Below are 17900 nucleotides of genomic sequence, written 5' to 3'. Positions count from 1 at the left end.
AAGAATTAAACCAGTAAAATAATAAAAGTGTTCAGGATTTTATTTCCATTTTATTTATTTGAAAAATTTTTGATGGAAATATTATTTATATCTTAAATTTCACACACACACACACAAAAAAAAGGAATTGTGGAAAAGATAATATTTATTAATTCTTATTTCTCAATCTGGCAATAACTGTAAGGCCATACTTTTTGTTTTCATGTTTCATGAAGTTTTGTTGCGAGTTAAGTCGCAAAAATCATTGAAGTTATCTTCATTTAGTTTTTGTTTGCTATACCTTTACTTTTTTTTCCTTAATTGCTGTAAGTACTATTAATAATTCACGCATTTGAATGTTGTGTATTATTTCGCTGCATTTGTGTCATTGTGAAATTTGATATTATGCAAATTTAATGTTATTTATAACATTTTTATTTACAAAAGAGCAATTGTTGATTTTTTTAATTATAAAATATGAATTTTATAAGAATAATAGATGAATTTAGGATGATTACAATTAAGTAAAGTGATTAATGTATGTGGATGTGCGTTGAATTTTTTTTTTTTTTTGTTTAAAAAAATTCAGACTATTTCTTTTGTTTCCTTTTTATAAAAGCGAACAAATGTAATAAATTTTTAGCTTTATATTCATTAATTTGAGTTCATGTGTTGAATCAAGTAAAATAATTTCCGGAGATCCTCTTTCTTTTTCCCTTTTTAAGTTTCTTGCAATTAATATTAAATTTGATAATTATTGATACTTGTGCTGCAAATGACCAAAATATTGCTTTGATATAAGCTAGAAGAAATTTCTCTTGAAGTTTCTCTCAATTATCTTTTTAAAATGTATTTTTAAGTGCCTCAAGTGTAAAAAATAATGATTTGCAAAAAAATTTAGAATAATTGTCAATTATATATATGTATATATATGCTTTTTTTCCTTCCTCTCTTTTTTTAGTTAATAAATATAGCCGTAAAAAATAGTTGGTTTTTCGTCTCTAAAATAAATTAAAAATTTATATTTGTAACAATTTTTTTTAGTTATTTGTTTTATAATTAACAAAATTTATATTTGCAGCCAAATTTAATTTAGAAAATTGAATTAGTGTCTCAATGACTGAAATTAAATGTAATTAATAATATAAAAGTAGTTTTTTTTTTTTTTTTTTTTTTTTTTAATTTTATGTTTAACACAATCCCAGTAAACAGACACATTATATATCTTTATATAACTTTTATTAGCAAGTTTATTTTTAATATAAATTTGAAAAATTACTAAATTTATACTGTAGTGAAATTATTAAATTAAAATGAATAAACTTATAGGTTATGTATTCATTAAATTTAGATATGTTCCAAATAAATTAAATAACTTTTTAGAAAGTATGCAGAAATTTTAAACTGTGCATTCTGCTTTTTAAATTTCATAATATTTTGTAAATTCTTTAAATATGACAATCAAACAAAAAAATTGTTAACTTCAAATTTTATTATTTGCCAACTTTCTATTGCTTTGAATACCCAAAGTTGATGTGTAGTATCTTTTTCATTACTGACTGTAAATAAACATTTTATAATAATAGATCATCTTGTGTTTATACTCAGTTTAAGAATTAATTTATAATCTTTTTTTTTTTTTTTTAAAGATATAACATATTTTGTTATTACATATATTATGACTCTTTTTCAAAATACCCTATTTTAATGTAAATATCTTAAGAATTCTTTAAATTTTTTCCATTGCCTAAAATATAATTATCTGACTGTTTAGCGATGAATAATTATTTTGTGTTCCTACAATTATTTTTGTTTTTTATAATTGACTTTGTAAATAACTCTCTTTTTCTTAATATTTTCATAGATGTGTAGTCCTAAAATTTTGGTGTGTGTTGACTTTGATAATACATTAGTTGATTGTAATACTGATGTGGAAATTAAGAAGGTGCTACATGGCAAAGAAATACCTGAAGAAATTGAGTCTTTATCAAAGGTTTCCAAAGGATGGACTGCTTATATGCGAGAACTTTTTAAATTTCTTCACAAAAGTAACATAACAAAGGAAGACTATATTCGATGCTTGACACAATTACCCATGGTTCAAGGAATGAAAGAGCTTCTTCTTCAAATGTATGAAAGTGGAGATTGTGAAATTATAATCCTTTCAGATGCTAATTCTTTCTTTGTCCAAACTATTTTACGCCATCATCAAGTGAATGGCACTGTCTCAAAAATATTTACTAATCCTGCTGAATTTGATAAAGATGGTTGCCTTCAAATTAAGGAATTTCAGAACCAAACTTCTTGCACTAGATGCCCTCCTAATTTATGTAAAGGTTCTATTTTAGGAAATTACATATCTAAAAGAATGATAGAAGGTGTACAATTTTGTAGAACTTTATACATTGGTGATGGTCACAATGATGTGTGTGCAGCACTTCGTCTGGGAGTTAATGATTTTGTATTTGCCAGAGCAGGTTATCGTCTTCTGAGATCCTTAGAGAAAATGCCTGCTAAAAATGTTAAACCTACAGTTGTACCTTGGGAAACAGTCAAAGATATTAGAGATGTACTATTATCTTCTTAAGATATAAAATAACAGTTAATTTGCTTTGTTTATTTTTGTTGCATCTGAAATCATTGTACAGAATAAAAGTTGATTATTTATTTTGCTTTTATTTTTTATTTGTGATGAATAGCAGGGTTCACTATGCTTTGGATTAAAACATTAATTAGGATTACTGGTATTCCATTCAAGTTATAATGCAAATACATAATGATATTAGTAATTCCTTAAAACTATAAAAGCTTCATTTATAAATTATGTCAATGTTTCTGCTAAAATCTAAATTATATAAAAATAATATATTCATAACAAAGAATTTAATAATTTTATTTTATTCTGAAACTATATAATATTGAATTACACAAACTATAATGAAAAACTAATATTATGAATATCACCTAATATATATTAATGCTGCAGTAATCTCTTTATCTGGATTCATTTTTCTTGAATCAGGGTTTCACTTAAATATATTTAACATTGTACATACTTCATATTTATTATTAATGTTGATATCACTTTAATGTTGATACCTTCTTTTACATTTAACATATATGTTTTTATAGTTGCTCCTTGGCTGCACCATTTGCTGTTCACAAGAGTCATATTTGCTTAGTGCAGCATAACCAAATATGACTCTTGTGCCAAAAATCACCAAACAACCAACCAATCTAGACTGCAGATTTTTATCTTAGTTCCATTCATATCTTAGAATACAGAGTTGTATACTTCCTGTGAAAAATATTGATTTCTATTGAAATGAGAAAATATTCAGAAATATTAATTATATTCATATGCAAAGGTTTATTAAATTTTAATCTGTGTTTCTCCTTCCCTTGAACTTTAGAAGGCATGAATATCTTGATCTGTATCCTAGCAAATACCTCTAACCTTAAAATATTCAATGCAGTATCTTTAAGTCTGCTCATTTATGACCCCTGCTTATCCTGAATTAACATTTATTATTCAATTTTTGTGGTATTAATTCTTTTATTCACTTTTATGGATTCTATATAAATTCTGGATCCTAATTACAGTTGGTTATTTGCCAGCTATTTAGCGATTATATTACTGTTTCTAATAAATTTTTACCAATTCTTATTAATTAGAATTGCACTTAATTGAATACTATGAGATATAAATTAAACTGCATTAATTTAATTACATACTTAATTTTATATTATTATGTTATTTTTCTTTTCTTTTTTAATTTTTAAAAGCAAGATCTTCTACCACAAAAGACATTTCCTGTAATGGTTTTAATCTGCGAAGTAAGTTTGTTATAATATTTTTTATACAGCTTTTCTGTGATTAGTATGTTTTTTACTGGGTGTCCAGCAAAGAACACTGATTTCAATATTAAAACTCTTGATAGAAGAATGAAACAAACGGTTTGATCAATTCAGCAAAAAATTTGGAAATTAATTACAGAAGTTGTTAACAGATGGCGCTGTACAGAGCTTTTTAAAGGTATCAGTCTTCAAATCAAACAACAAATCCTGCAAAGTAATTTTTGGAATCAAATCAAAATGTCCGGAACGTGCAGTACAGGTGGCGCAACAGATAACGAAATTTGTTATCACTCCCTGAAGTGTCTCAGTAGAAATGGACACATATGCTGCACAGATCTACTCTTCAAGCTTGTCCAGTGTCGTGGAATTGTTGGGATAGAGTCTTTCAATGCACCCTTCAAAAAATAGTCACATGGGGTAAAAAGTGGGCGAATAAAGAGGTCAATCCATGTCTGCTTCAGTGTATTTGGAATAATCAAACGCAGTCATTCCATTCCCAAAGCATTCCTCCTGGAAACGAAACACCTGTTCATTGCGATGAATGAGCCACTTGAATGAATGCCTACATGAATCACTCGGTGAGTGGTTGTGCCTCCAACGCATGCTGTGGCGTTGTTCCAAGTGAATTGTTTTGAACTTGTAATATAACTCTCACCAGTGATCGTATCACGCATGGAAAAAGGTCTCTGCTGCATACTGCAGCCCAAACAGTCGCTTTGAGAAAATGTAGTGATTTCACCTCAGGCAAATTAAGATTTTCGGTTTCCTTTAATCGCCAATTTTGTTTATTCACAAAACCATTTAGGTGAAAATGTGCATTGTCTGTAAACCAGATGCAGCCAACATCGAATCCATCCTGATCAATCATTGTGAGCACCGTGTTCGCAAAGTCCTCCTGGGGAGTTAGAATTTTGAATGGAAACGCTATTTCTCAATATTTTGTGCATGCTGGAATGCTTTAAGCCAGACTCTGCTCAAATTCTTCTAATGGATTTCCTGAGATATTCTTGGATAATTCCAGAAACTGTGATGTCATTTGCATATGTAATTACCGTTTGCTGAGGCCAACATTCTTCACTAAATCATCAGCCACGCTGCCTGTCCTTTGGAATCTGTCGAAAAGCTTGCGAATAATTTTTGCATCAGGGCCTTTTGCAACATTATATCGTGTCTGGAAACTGTGCCTTGTTTCTGTAAGACTATATATATTCTAACCTGTGATATTCCAGATCTCGAAATACACGTGGTTTAATGGAATATATGATTTGTAATCTCGAGTCGATACGATAACCTTCTTTTACAAATCTCAGCAAGATCTGATCTCTCAGGACATAGGCGCGTTATTATAGAGAATTCGTAAAGCGTATATCGCCATCTATTGCAACATTTATAATTAATTTCGTTTGTAATTCTATAATTAATTTCTATAAACGTTTGTATAGAAATATTTCAAGCTTTCATATTACATTTACCGTTTGTTTCATTTCTTTATCGATAAAGGAATTAAACTTTTTTTTTTTTTTTCCCCTCATTCTTTTAACATTTTCGAGATTTTTAATTTTGAAATCGGGATGCTGTTTGCTGGACATTCTGTATTTACATGCAACACATTTTAAATGCTTTTCGAAATTTTTCATCTTAAAATGTATATGACATGTCGTTAACTTTTGAACAAAGTTTAATAAGGTAATTTATATGTTAACATGATTTTTTTTAATTCTCATAAAGGCTGTATTCACTACTTACATAAGGTTACATAAATGAACATATGAAATATATTTAAAAAAATAATTATCTTGAGTACTACATAAAAGATAAAATAATTGTTATCAGGGGTTAGCAGCTTGCATGATATTGAAGAGGAGTTTTAATTATCAGTGCTGGTATGATTTGTATTTAATTAGCGCCTATTTTAATTTCACTCAGAATTATAATAAAATGTATAGTATTTAGTTTAATGTATTGTTTTCTTTTTAACAAAGATCTTGATATTATTATGATAAAAATTTGTAATTTCTTTTTTGTAAAACAGTATTCCTTTTTTTTATTTTATTTTTTTATTATTATTACTAGCCGCCTTTGGCGACCAGCCGGTTCGCCCATCTTAATGTTCATTAAAATTTTAATAATTAAATATTTTATGCAATTCCTACTTTAATAACTTCTTCATCAAAATATTTTAAAACTTCAAATTTTGATATATAATTTACTCATAATATTATAAACGCCTTCAGTCACAACGTAATATGTATCTCTCTAATTTTCTGTTAGTTCCCGTAGAATTTATACTATAAATTAAAGTGGAAAGGATTAATCTGCAATTAATATAATAATATTTTTTACTGAAACAAAGTATTTTTTTGTAATATGATTACTGAAAAGAGTCACTGAGCGTTTAAACTTTATGGGCACTAAAGAATATCTTTCCTAATTTATGTAATATTTCAAGAATTTGTCAACAAAATATTCTCAGATTCATCATGACCAGAACGATTCATTAACAATGTTTAATTTTAAATGCATCAAACATTAAGAAAATAAAACGAATAGTTTAAAATAATCGGTCGAAAACAGGTTGAAAAAAACTACTTAAAAAACGATGTACTGAAAACTATAAGCGTATACAAAAAATATATAACTAACTTAAATACAATTTAATTACAAAAACATGCAACGAACCTAAAAATAATTTAAATCGAGTCCGCTTTCGTTGAAATGTAAACAATCATAATACAATGCGCATGCGTGAATTTTCAACACCAGTTACGGAACGCAAATGCGTGATTTTTTCTACGCCAGTTGGGGTAACGCTATGCAGATTAGAAATTTTTAATTTCCTTTATTCTATTTTATTTTAATTCAAAAGTATTTCAGAATGAATCTGAAAGATCGATTCATTAACAATGTTTAATTTTAAATGCATCAAACATTAAGAAAATAAATAGAATCGTTTCAAATAATCAGCCGAAAAATCTTAAGCCTAGCCTCATGACTGTTGGGAAAAAAAATTGAAGCCGTACTCATTTGGCGATTTGAAGATTTTTTTGGCGGGAAAGTTAGTTTTTAATTAATAATTAAAATTCTAATTAAAAATTCAAAAAAAGGGCTATCCTATCTTTTAAGTTAGATCAAACTGCACACGGTGTGCAAATTTGATTAAAATCGGTTAAGTAGTTTAGGAGTCCATCGCGGACAAACAACGTGACACGTAATTTATATATATTAAGATTGAAAATATATTTTTGCAATCTGAAAAATTATACGTGCAAATATATTTAAAAGTAAATTACCATTAATGCTACATTTAACTGTTCCATTAGTGCATCTTTATTTAATTTTTATCTCTATATGTGCATTTTTATTATAACATTGTAAAATCTAAAGTTTACTAGATTATAATTTCTAAATTTTCAGTAGTCTAGAAATGCGCACAACTAAATTTTTGTAGATTAAAAAAAAATGCACATAAATTTCATTTTAAATTTCTAATTATTAAAAACTTTATAGATAAAAAAGGATACATTTCAAAATTAATTTATTTATTTAGATTATGTAAAATTATATTATTTATAGACTTTGGTTTAAAATGTAGGCTTTAAAGGTAATAACTGCGGCTCCTTTTTTTTTCTCTCTCTTTTTTATAATTATGATAAGTATCGCTAATATTGAATCCATCTTTCATAAAGTGAGTTCGTTTCAGGTAAATACACATTAAATATTTCTATACTTTGAAATTATTCTAGATATTCAAAAGATACAAAAAAAAGTTATGAACTTTTACAATATCTACATTATTAATTCAATAAATCAGTTTTATTTAAGGCAAATATGGTTTAATATATATCCTTTCAATTCAGGGTCCATTGACTAATATGTAAACCTTAATAATAGAAATACATGTGTTAAGATGGTCTAAATGAAATTAAAAAAAAAAAAAAACACTATATTTTATGTAACTTGAGTTAATACATTCGCTAATAAATTACAAATGTTTAGTTTTTATCTAGATCCTCTGCTCTTTGAATCATACCTAACAAAATATTCTTGAGACGCTAGTATTTTTAATAAAAATAGTTACATTCTAATCAACTCAATCAATCACTACAGCTGGCTGATTTATGAAAATCTGAATATCACTATTCAATAAAAACGGGCGATTTTAGACCATCGACCGCATTATAGATTATATGCAAATCATCACCGACGGTACAAAGGCCAATCATTCATAGGCAAGACTGATTGGCCCAAGATTATGAAAATGTTGATTGTTCTAAAGTATTTTATTCAAAACTTCATAAATCGATTAGATTTGATAGCAGATGACAGAAACGTTCATTTAGTTATTTAAAAGTTGAACTATCAAGAATATTTCGCAAAATATTATTTCCTTAGAATCAAAGGACTATAAAATTTAGACTTTTATGATTTTTTGAAGAAATATTTTACGATTTTTTATATACCGAAACAAATTAAAATATTATTATTCATATCATTTAAATCCTTTTGAAAGTAAAAGTCAACACTGAATTTTATGATGGATCCGAGAAATTTTTGGCGAATAATTCTTGAGATATTACATAAACTATGAAAATTTTTCTGTAGTGCACATAAAACTTAAATGGTGAACTTAATAAAGACTTAAATGCTTGTATTGTTTTCAATACTCATATTTAAAAAAATGCCTGATTTTAGTAAAAAAAGGATTTTATATTAATTGGAGTTTAATCATTTCAACTTTAATTAAAATTTAAATTTTAAGTGAGCTGACAGAAAATTACAGAGATACATAGTACATTATAGCTCAAGGCCTTTATATAGTATGAGTGAATTATACGACTATCAAAATTTGAAGCTTAAAAATGTCTTGATGTAGAAACTATAAAAGACAAGTAACATAAAATATTTAATTGAAAATTTTAACGAGCATTAAGATTGGTGAACCGGTTGATCGCCAAAGACGGCTAGTATGTAATAAATTTTTTTAAAAAAAATCTCCCTTCCTTACATATGTGTAAAAAAAAATCAGATTTAAAATATTGTGAAGGATTTAATAATGAAAGTTGTAATTCTCTACAAATAATACTCATTTCTTTCTGGTGAACACCATTTTATTTTCGGACACATTTTTTGTGCCTCTTCAGGTAGACTGTTGCAGATTAGGACACATCTCACAATTGGTGCCACGTCTAGTTCACAGAATCGTTCTTACGCACTCTACGTTCAGATACAAAAAGGAATTAACAAAAACTTTGTACTCGACAGATACGCCATCTATCGGCGTGAAGCTGTAACAAAAGTATTAAAATATAGTGAATTACATGAATGGATAGTGAATTAAATGAAGGATTAAACTATAGTGAAGAATTTTTTTTACAAAGTCCAAAGCAAAATAAACTTATAGTAAATGGAAGTTCAGATTGTAATAAAAATGTAAACTTAAGCCATTTATTCATTTAATTTTAAGTCCTTCCATAGAAAATGCTGCTTTTCTTTTTATATTTTGAATAGTTTATCAACAACTTTTTAACCCTATTTTTCAGCAATAGATAAGTTTTGATATATGAAAAGTCTAAGAACACGGGGGTGGGGCAGTCTTTTTCAAATAAATAAAATAGTTTAATTTTGACACTACTGCCTGATATCAGAACTTTTTTTTTCTTTTTGCTCGTGTAGGTACTACTAGAAAAAGTGGGTATATTATAAGATATAAGTGTTTGATTTAAGAGGTACTTTCAAGTACTGTAAGGATATAAAACACCGAGAAGACAATTTGGACATTAAACTTGGTAGCCAAAGATGTAACAAAAGAAAAAAAAGTTTTGTTTCCATGAACTGGCGTTTCTTCTTCAAATCATAAAATACAAGAATCTTTTCTTTTATTCTATAAACCATTCAGAATGCTGAAGATTAATTATACAGCTACAGGCTTTAAAAAATATAATTAAACCCATTAGGAGAGGGGTGAGGAGGTTACAAAAAGTGCAACAGAACGTACTACATATAATCTGTTAAAGTCAATTAGACTAAAAAAAATGTTTTATCTTTGTTGAAACTACTGCATAATCACATTTCTTTTGTATAGTGAGTAATACAGTACTAACGATTTAAAAAAAAAAAAAAAAAAAAAAAACATTAACTTTAAAACCTTTCCTAGGGGAAAAAAAAAAAAAAAAAACCGAAATCGAAATAGATTTCCAGAAGCATGCTTGATTATGCCTAGAGTTAGAAATATGTCAAAGGAGCCAATTTTATCTGTACAAATTTTCATTGATATTTTAGATCTTGGCTTTACATTGTGCAAATAATATATTTTTTAGTTTTATTCACATATTCTTAAAACCTACCAACAATATGAGAAGTAATAAATAAAATAAGTGTAGACTTTAAAAAAATACTCATTACTCATCAGATGAAAATGTACACTACAGTACACTTCCGAGTATCCGGTCTAATACGGCGGAAGGGCAGGCCAGATAACAAAAGAAGCCGGATAGGCTGTTCTATAAACTCATTTATTTGCTCACCAATACCAGAAGGCAAAGTTTTTATACCAAAATTCACTGTTATAACACATAATTTCACATTTATTGAATACTAAACCCTCCATTCATCTCAAGCAATTTTGATAAAATGCTTTATTATAGTACATTAAAATTAGAGTTTTAGAAAATCACTAGATTAAAAGTTTTCAAGGAAAAAAAAACAAAAAAACTTTTGTTTAAATGGAATTGTTGTAAATATTTATCAGGAATGAGTTAATAGCAATTAATGATGCTATCGTATATGATTGCGACTATGGATTTTATCGGAAGTCGCAGTGCACTACAATATCATAGTGGCTGGTACTCTGCAAACGATGAAACCAGCGAATCTACTGTGCTCAAACTGACTAGCGTCTCAATCACAACGTAATCCCTATGGGATGGGCGAATCCATCATGAACCGTACTTTTCACAGGTAGGTACGTTTGCCCGAGAGGGGCAGCAGGGATAAACGTTGGCTTTTAAATGTTGAGTTGTAGCTCAACGCTTATCCCGGTTCATTTGAATCGCTTTTCGTTGATCAACGAGGGAATACGTTGTCATTACTTTAGCATGTGAATGTGGATATAGTTTTCCTCTCTATTAATGTCTATTTTTAAATCACTATTTCTTATCTTTGAAAATGTTTACAAACTTGTTCGTGTGTTGCATTTCATAAACGGATCGTATATAATTTTTAGAAATGTATAAAATTACATTGTGAATGAAGAGGTAATGTGATATTGATATTTAAGTTTCAGTATGTAATATGGAAATAAAGCAAATCATTAACCATTTCATTTTCATACTTGATTTTTTTTTGCCATTATATTACTCTTGTGCTTTGTAGTTTTAAGTAAATGCATGTTAAATTCTTGTAAAGGTGATAAACTAACAGGAATGAAATAACTTATTGAATTTAAATAACACGTTTTGTGAGTAGAAGACATATAACCAAAACTTAATGATCTAGGTCATCTTTATTTTTAAAAAAATAAGTAAAATAACTTTTACACAAATTTAGAAAAATAATTTTATAAAGTGCTTACTGTAAAAACAACTTTAGCACAAAGTTTATTTCCTACTCGGGGTTCATAGTGTAATAAAAGACATAGCATGTTGAGTAGGTATATATTGTAATATTTATTGTATATCAAGTCAAGCCTTTATTCAAGAAACAGTTTTCTTAAAAGGATTCTGATTTTATTAATGTTTGATTGAGATTTATTTTACTATATTATAAATTTCTAAAATTTTTATTATCACAAGTTGTTTTCCTCTTCTCAATAAATAAAACAAATTGAGTTTTATTACTTAACAGATAAATCTCATTAAATGAGCAATAAAAATATGAACCTTTTTAATGCATGAAATAAAACTATTTTCAATTCATGTTTTATTGATAATTTAAGTTCTTTTGTAACAAATTAATCCTACATAAATGACACAATTGTAAATATATTTAAAATATTTTCATTTGATGAAGTTATTTTATTAGTTCAATAACATTTTAATAATGTCTGTTAGCAATTTAAAGTTGCAAAGAATTGTATTTTATAGTGATTTTTTTTAAACATAGGACTATTTAAATTCAATTTTCTTATGACAAGTATAAGATTATATTCAATTACATAAAAGTATTAAAATGTAACTCCCTGCGAATATTTCGGAGGATATAAATTTTTTTTTTAATACTGGTTTTCTTTAAATTAAGGTTTTTCTAGTTATTAAGAAATCATGTTATATAGAGTTTCATGTTCATACTTGCAGCTTCCTCAGTATATTTCAAAATATAAATATTCTTGAAAGATTAATATAATGGTCTTTTAAAAGATGTTCAGAATATTCACAATATTGCAGCCTGTTACTGACATTCTGAATATAGGAAAGGAATAAATCTCTATTTTTAAAAAATGAAACTACTAAATTTTCCTGTTAATAACTGAAAAAGAAGTGATATTGAACTAATATATTATACAAATATAGAAAGCCTGAATGTTCAGCATGTCACATGTTCTATTTCTAGTAGCACCAATGTCTCCATGTGAAAACTTTTTTAAAGAGGGTTAGTGGAATTTGGCTTCATTCTATTTAGTCGTAGATGCCTCCAAATGGGGAAAGTTATTTTATGGTCACCCTGTAGTTTAATTACACAAAATTTTTGAAATATGGCAAAATGAAGTTTTAAAAATTCATTTAAAAAAAGTAAAAATTGGAGCAAAAAAATTATAGTTAGGAAAGAATTAATTTTACCTGCTAAATCATGCAGCAGTTATTTTTTTCATGTTTAGGAGTATGAATATAATATCCTGAAAATTCTACAATTAAATAACAAGCTAATTTTGAATTAAGCAATAACATTTGGAAAAATAGAAATATAGTCAAATATCAAATTCTTATTGGTTTAACAGTATAATATAAACAAATTAACATGAAATAAAAACTAAAGAAAATAAATAATATATAGCACTGTATTACACAATTTTTTGACTAAACTTTAATAAGTTAATGTCATAACTAGGCAGTTTTTAGAGTGAGGAAAAATATAATGTATAGATTGTTAGCTTTATACAGCTATAAAATGTAAATAAATGTGTTCATGGTAATTTTTTTCAGATTGTTGTTCTGTGACATAAAATCATATTTACAGTGTTTGGGAATGAAGTAATCGTGTTATCTTCCTTTTGTGAATAATTGCAATACTTATTAATTTATTTGAAAAATCTTGGTTGGTTTCATTATAAGAGTCATAAAAAGAAATAGCTATAATATATATAATCCTTATGATGAGAAAGGTTTTATTTGATTTGTCAAAATTTTTCTCATCTAAATCTTAATGCTTATCTTATTGAAATGATAGTGCAAGTTTACACATTACTAAAGTTTCTACTATTTTAATAACAAAACAATGACAAAATGAGATTCTCATCTTACTGTTTATCAAATAAAATACAAAGATATCCTTACCAAATATGAAATCATGATAAAAAGAATTAAATAATAATTAGCAAGTTCACTTGAATCACAACAAGAAAAACTAAAAGCTAAATTTAGAAGAGCCTACAGAAGCAAACTGTTTTTTGAGATGTAATCTAACTGACACTGCTCACAAATGGTAAAATGTTTAGTATGTAATAAAGTTAAATATAATAAAAACGCAATATATATTTATTACGAAAACATTGTGTAATGTAACAAACAGAAAATGGATTAATATTACTATGAAAGGGAATACTATGCAATATTGAAACATGACATTGTTTTCATATTTGTTATAGTCTGTTCCATCATTCTGTTATGCATTTCATAGTATATATATTCATACTTGTCACATCAGGTGACCAGTTTGTTCATCAGGAACATTGGTTGTATTTGTTTTTAGATAAATTGTTTAGATATAACTTCATATCAATGAGTCTTATCAAATAGTTTAGCATTAAAATTGTGATTTTAACTGACTTACTTAAATATTCTTATTTACTATGTGTATTGTGATCATAAACTTTTCTGATTAAGACTGTTACTTGACATCATGGCACTGTTGAAAATGTAAATAACCCTTTCATCTATCTTCTAAATTTGAGGTATTGTAACTTCACTTTTTCTATTTGTTTTATAAATTGCTCAGATATTAAATATAATACTTCTTTACTTGACTTTCAATAATGGGCAAAAACCATGCGATTAATTACATGATGAAAAAATGAAAACGATTTGGATTTCAGGGTAATAATGTAACATTAAATGTGGGGAGGGGGATATTTTTAAAAAAAGCAAATATTCGTTCTACAATTCAATTGATATAATTAAAAAAATTTCAAACAATGTAAAATTTATGTTTGTGCAGTGATATTTTCAGAAATTATCATGGAAAAACGGCGAATTTCAGCTTAAAATATTATTTAAAATTTCTAAAAAATCGATGCACACATCCACCATTCTACATATGTGTGACATTTGATACATGTAGGTCAAATATTTAGCTTGTAGAGCACCAAAACACACACATTCAACTTTATTATTAGTATATAAATATATTTGTTCCACTTTTTTTATAATTAAATGTTACATTATTCGTTCGTTGAAGCAAGTTATGTATGTGGTGGATTAAAAAATGATTCCGTTTTTATCTTAATAATGTATTAAAATAAAATAGATAAATATATATATATATATATATATATATATATATATATATATATATATATATATATATATATATATATATATATGCAAGTGATACAATAAATGAGTTTGTCTGCATTATCTAACCAATAAAAAAAAAAGATATTTACATAAATACTACAGACAACAATTCTGTGCACGATGACTTGCAATTCTGTTATTTGGTTAAATGTTACAAACTGTATTTTGGTTTATATATTATAATTATGCTAAAAACTAGTGAATCTGTAGAACTTCAGCTCTCAAGAATTGAATAAATTTGATGATAGTTAATAGATATTTTATAGAAACTTTTAATTTAATAAATGTAAATAATAATATTTTATAAACTTTCTATAGCAAACAACTTTTTTTTTATTATCTTTATTGAATATAGAATAAGAAATGAAATACTTTTTTTACTTAATATACAAATGAATCTAAATTTTTCAAGGCAGATTTTTTAAAAATTTCAAATGCAATTTAGTTTTTCCATTGGTATATTGTATCTAATTATTAAAAAATATAGCATTGTAGTTTTATTAGAAACAAAGAATTTTTCAAAAGCATAAAATATATTTCTTCATTTGAAGAACTTATTGTGCTATTTGACTTTAAGTGGCAGAAAAAAAACTTAATACAAATTAAAATAATATAATGAAAATAGTTATTTCCATTTTTTTATTATTATTTATATAAAAATATGTTATTTTCTATGAGAAGAAATATATTTCTATAATTTTATATTATTTATTTTATTGTTTTACAATAAAAAAAATAATAAACACAAAATAAAGTTGGATGGACACTAGAAACAAAGACAAGGAACCAAAGTAAACAGAATGAAAGTAATTTGATTAAAACTTGTTTCAAATATTTACATAAAAGCTCATTTTTGTGAGGCAGTTAAGAAAATAATATATTTGTTTTCATTAGGTTTGCTTCAAAATCATTAAGGAAACCAAAATATGAATGGCTGATAAACAGATAATATACTCTCAATTAGCATTGGAACCATTGTGCATTATATATGTAATTTTCATAATTGTGCTATAGATATAGGAAAAATATTTACAGATTGGTTACAGAAGGCTACACTTAGCTGAATGCCTGCCAAAAATGTCTTTGGTAAGTGGTTAGCGATTAAAAAAAATAACTATAATTGGTTATTTATTTACTGAATTATATAGGTAATTCTCATAATTTATAAGACTAACAATGAAAAACATTTATACATGAATATTTGACCGAGTTAGTCCAACAAACATTGATATTGCATAATAGGAGATGCTTTGGATGTAGAATATTTTACTATATAACTTTCAAAAATCAAATAATAAAAACAGCAAATTATTTAGCCTGTAACTAAATTGAAATACTAATATGAAAATTTTTTTTTGTCTATTGAATTGATATATTACAATGTAAAATTTTAATGAAAGGAATTAACATTATCAAGAGGGTTTTGCAATGAATAGACACATATTAAATGCACAAACTACATATAAAATGCTACGCAAAATGTGTAAACTTTATTAAGAATGAGAACAACGCATAATATAAAAAAAAATATTACAACTGAAAAACATAGATACCATAATTACAGTTTCAGGATCAATAAAGTAAAGAAAGCGACAAGAAGGAAAAATTTACCTAAGTATTTTAAACACTAGTATATCTTCTCACGAATCATGTGATGTGTCGCATTTTATCGTTAAAAAACGTTCCAAGATTCAAATTGCCAATACCACAATTGATTTTGAATAATCAATTTTTGAATACTTAGTACATTCTAAAAGAGACACTATGAATCTATGTGTGCAATATTTTACTTGCTTACTTTTCTTTTTAAAAAGAATTTATCAAAGCATAATTATTTTTAGAAACTATATAACTGCAACTGGCTAATGGAAAATAAATGTAAAACTTATGAAGTTCCCAAATAATGTCTTAAATTGTGTTTTTATTATATGAAAACACAATACAGTTTTGGGAATGAAATTTTTATTTCAGAAAAAAAATTGGCCAGCTATATCTTTAAATTGGGACTGCAAAAAATGCAAAATATCAGAAAACATTCTAAATCCATTCCAAATTTATTCTTTTTGAGTTTATATTCTGAATTAACAACATTCTAATCATATTATAGAAAATACTTCTACAGAAAGATTATATCAGGAAGCGTATTCTATTTAAAGTATATATATTTCAGATGCTTCAATTTGTCAATGCCTTTTGTGACTATCTATGGTTTAAAAATCCAAATTTTAGTTTATATTACAAAATTGAAATGTTCTCACGTCATATTTTAAATTTAAAAATAGCAGTATACATTTTTTTTTTCAGTTCATGGTAACATATTAAGACAAATAGAAATGTGAAGTTTAGGAATTATAAAAAAAAATAGATATACACTGTTCTGGGAATGTAAAGGCAAATATAACCATTGGCAGAATATTTTTTTTCTCAGACTATAAAGATATTATATCCATACAATCATATAATAGGCATATCTTTTTTATTTACTGCAGAAATAGTACATGTTAGATGTAAATGAAAAATATGTTTCCATATTATTCAGAAATTTTTCTGTAAAGGAATGTTATATTACAATTAAATTTTTTTCAAAATCAGTAAATTACCAGTTTTGAAGATGATGTATTAATGGAAACATTCGTCGGGTCAAATGTACTTTTAAATGATTTCAAGATTCATTAATATCAGGAAATTCAGAACCCTATAAAAACAGAATTAGTAATAATAATAATAAAAACAGTAGAAAACAAGTAAAAGCCACCTGAAAATGAATTGTCTGAAATATTGCTTTTGGTAAAATAAATGGTATTTGTATTAAATATCCATTGAATAAGATGAAGGTCACTGAAAAATATGTTTTAAGCTAATATGTCGACAGCTTGCTTGGAAAACGCATCCTTCCACTCCAGCGGAAAACGATTCAATTGAAGCGGGATAAGCGTTGAGCTACAACTCAACATTTAAAAGACAACGTTTATCCCTGCTGCCCATCTCGGTCAAACGGTCCTACCTGTCGAAAGTATGGTTTGGGATGGATTCGCCCATCCCGTAGGGATAGACGTTGCGATTGAGACGCTAGTCTCAAACTGAGGAAGATCTCTCATAAGCACGACGTTCATCTGCAATGGATCTCTTCACACGTAAACGTTTGTGGTAATGATGTACTGATAGATTGGCCAAAGAAGGTAGCAAGTATGAAACGGCCATTGGCTCTTCGCTTACTTATCCAGAACTATACTCAAATGAAAGATCTAAACTCAATTTAATATGGCATATTCCACCTGCGCACCCACGGTACACGGGAACATCCCTTGGCACTCTACTGGAAATCAAATGTGACCG

At 26.7% G+C, this 17900-nt stretch overlaps 1 protein-coding gene across 1 annotated transcript; it reads left to right on the top strand.

Annotated features, from left to right (window-relative positions):
* Positions 1 to 179: 179 nt before the first annotated feature.
* On the top strand, positions 180 to 2646 carry LOC129966496 (pyridoxal phosphate phosphatase PHOSPHO2-like). Its single transcript, XM_056080924.1, has 2 exons — positions 180 to 305; positions 1844 to 2646. Exon 2 carries the CDS (start codon positions 1844 to 1846, stop codon positions 2564 to 2566), a length of 723 nt encoding a protein of 240 aa, XP_055936899.1. The 5' UTR covers positions 180 to 305; the 3' UTR covers positions 2567 to 2646.
* The last annotated feature ends 15254 nt before the right edge of the window (positions 2647 to 17900 follow it).

The sequence above is a fragment of the Argiope bruennichi genome, chromosome 4 (assembly GCF_947563725.1).
Source record: "Argiope bruennichi chromosome 4, qqArgBrue1.1, whole genome shotgun sequence".
NCBI lineage: Eukaryota > Metazoa > Arthropoda > Arachnida > Araneae > Araneidae > Argiope > Argiope bruennichi.
Note: the sequence above shows the minus strand (reverse complement) of the source record. Positions and strands in the feature narration are given on the sequence as shown.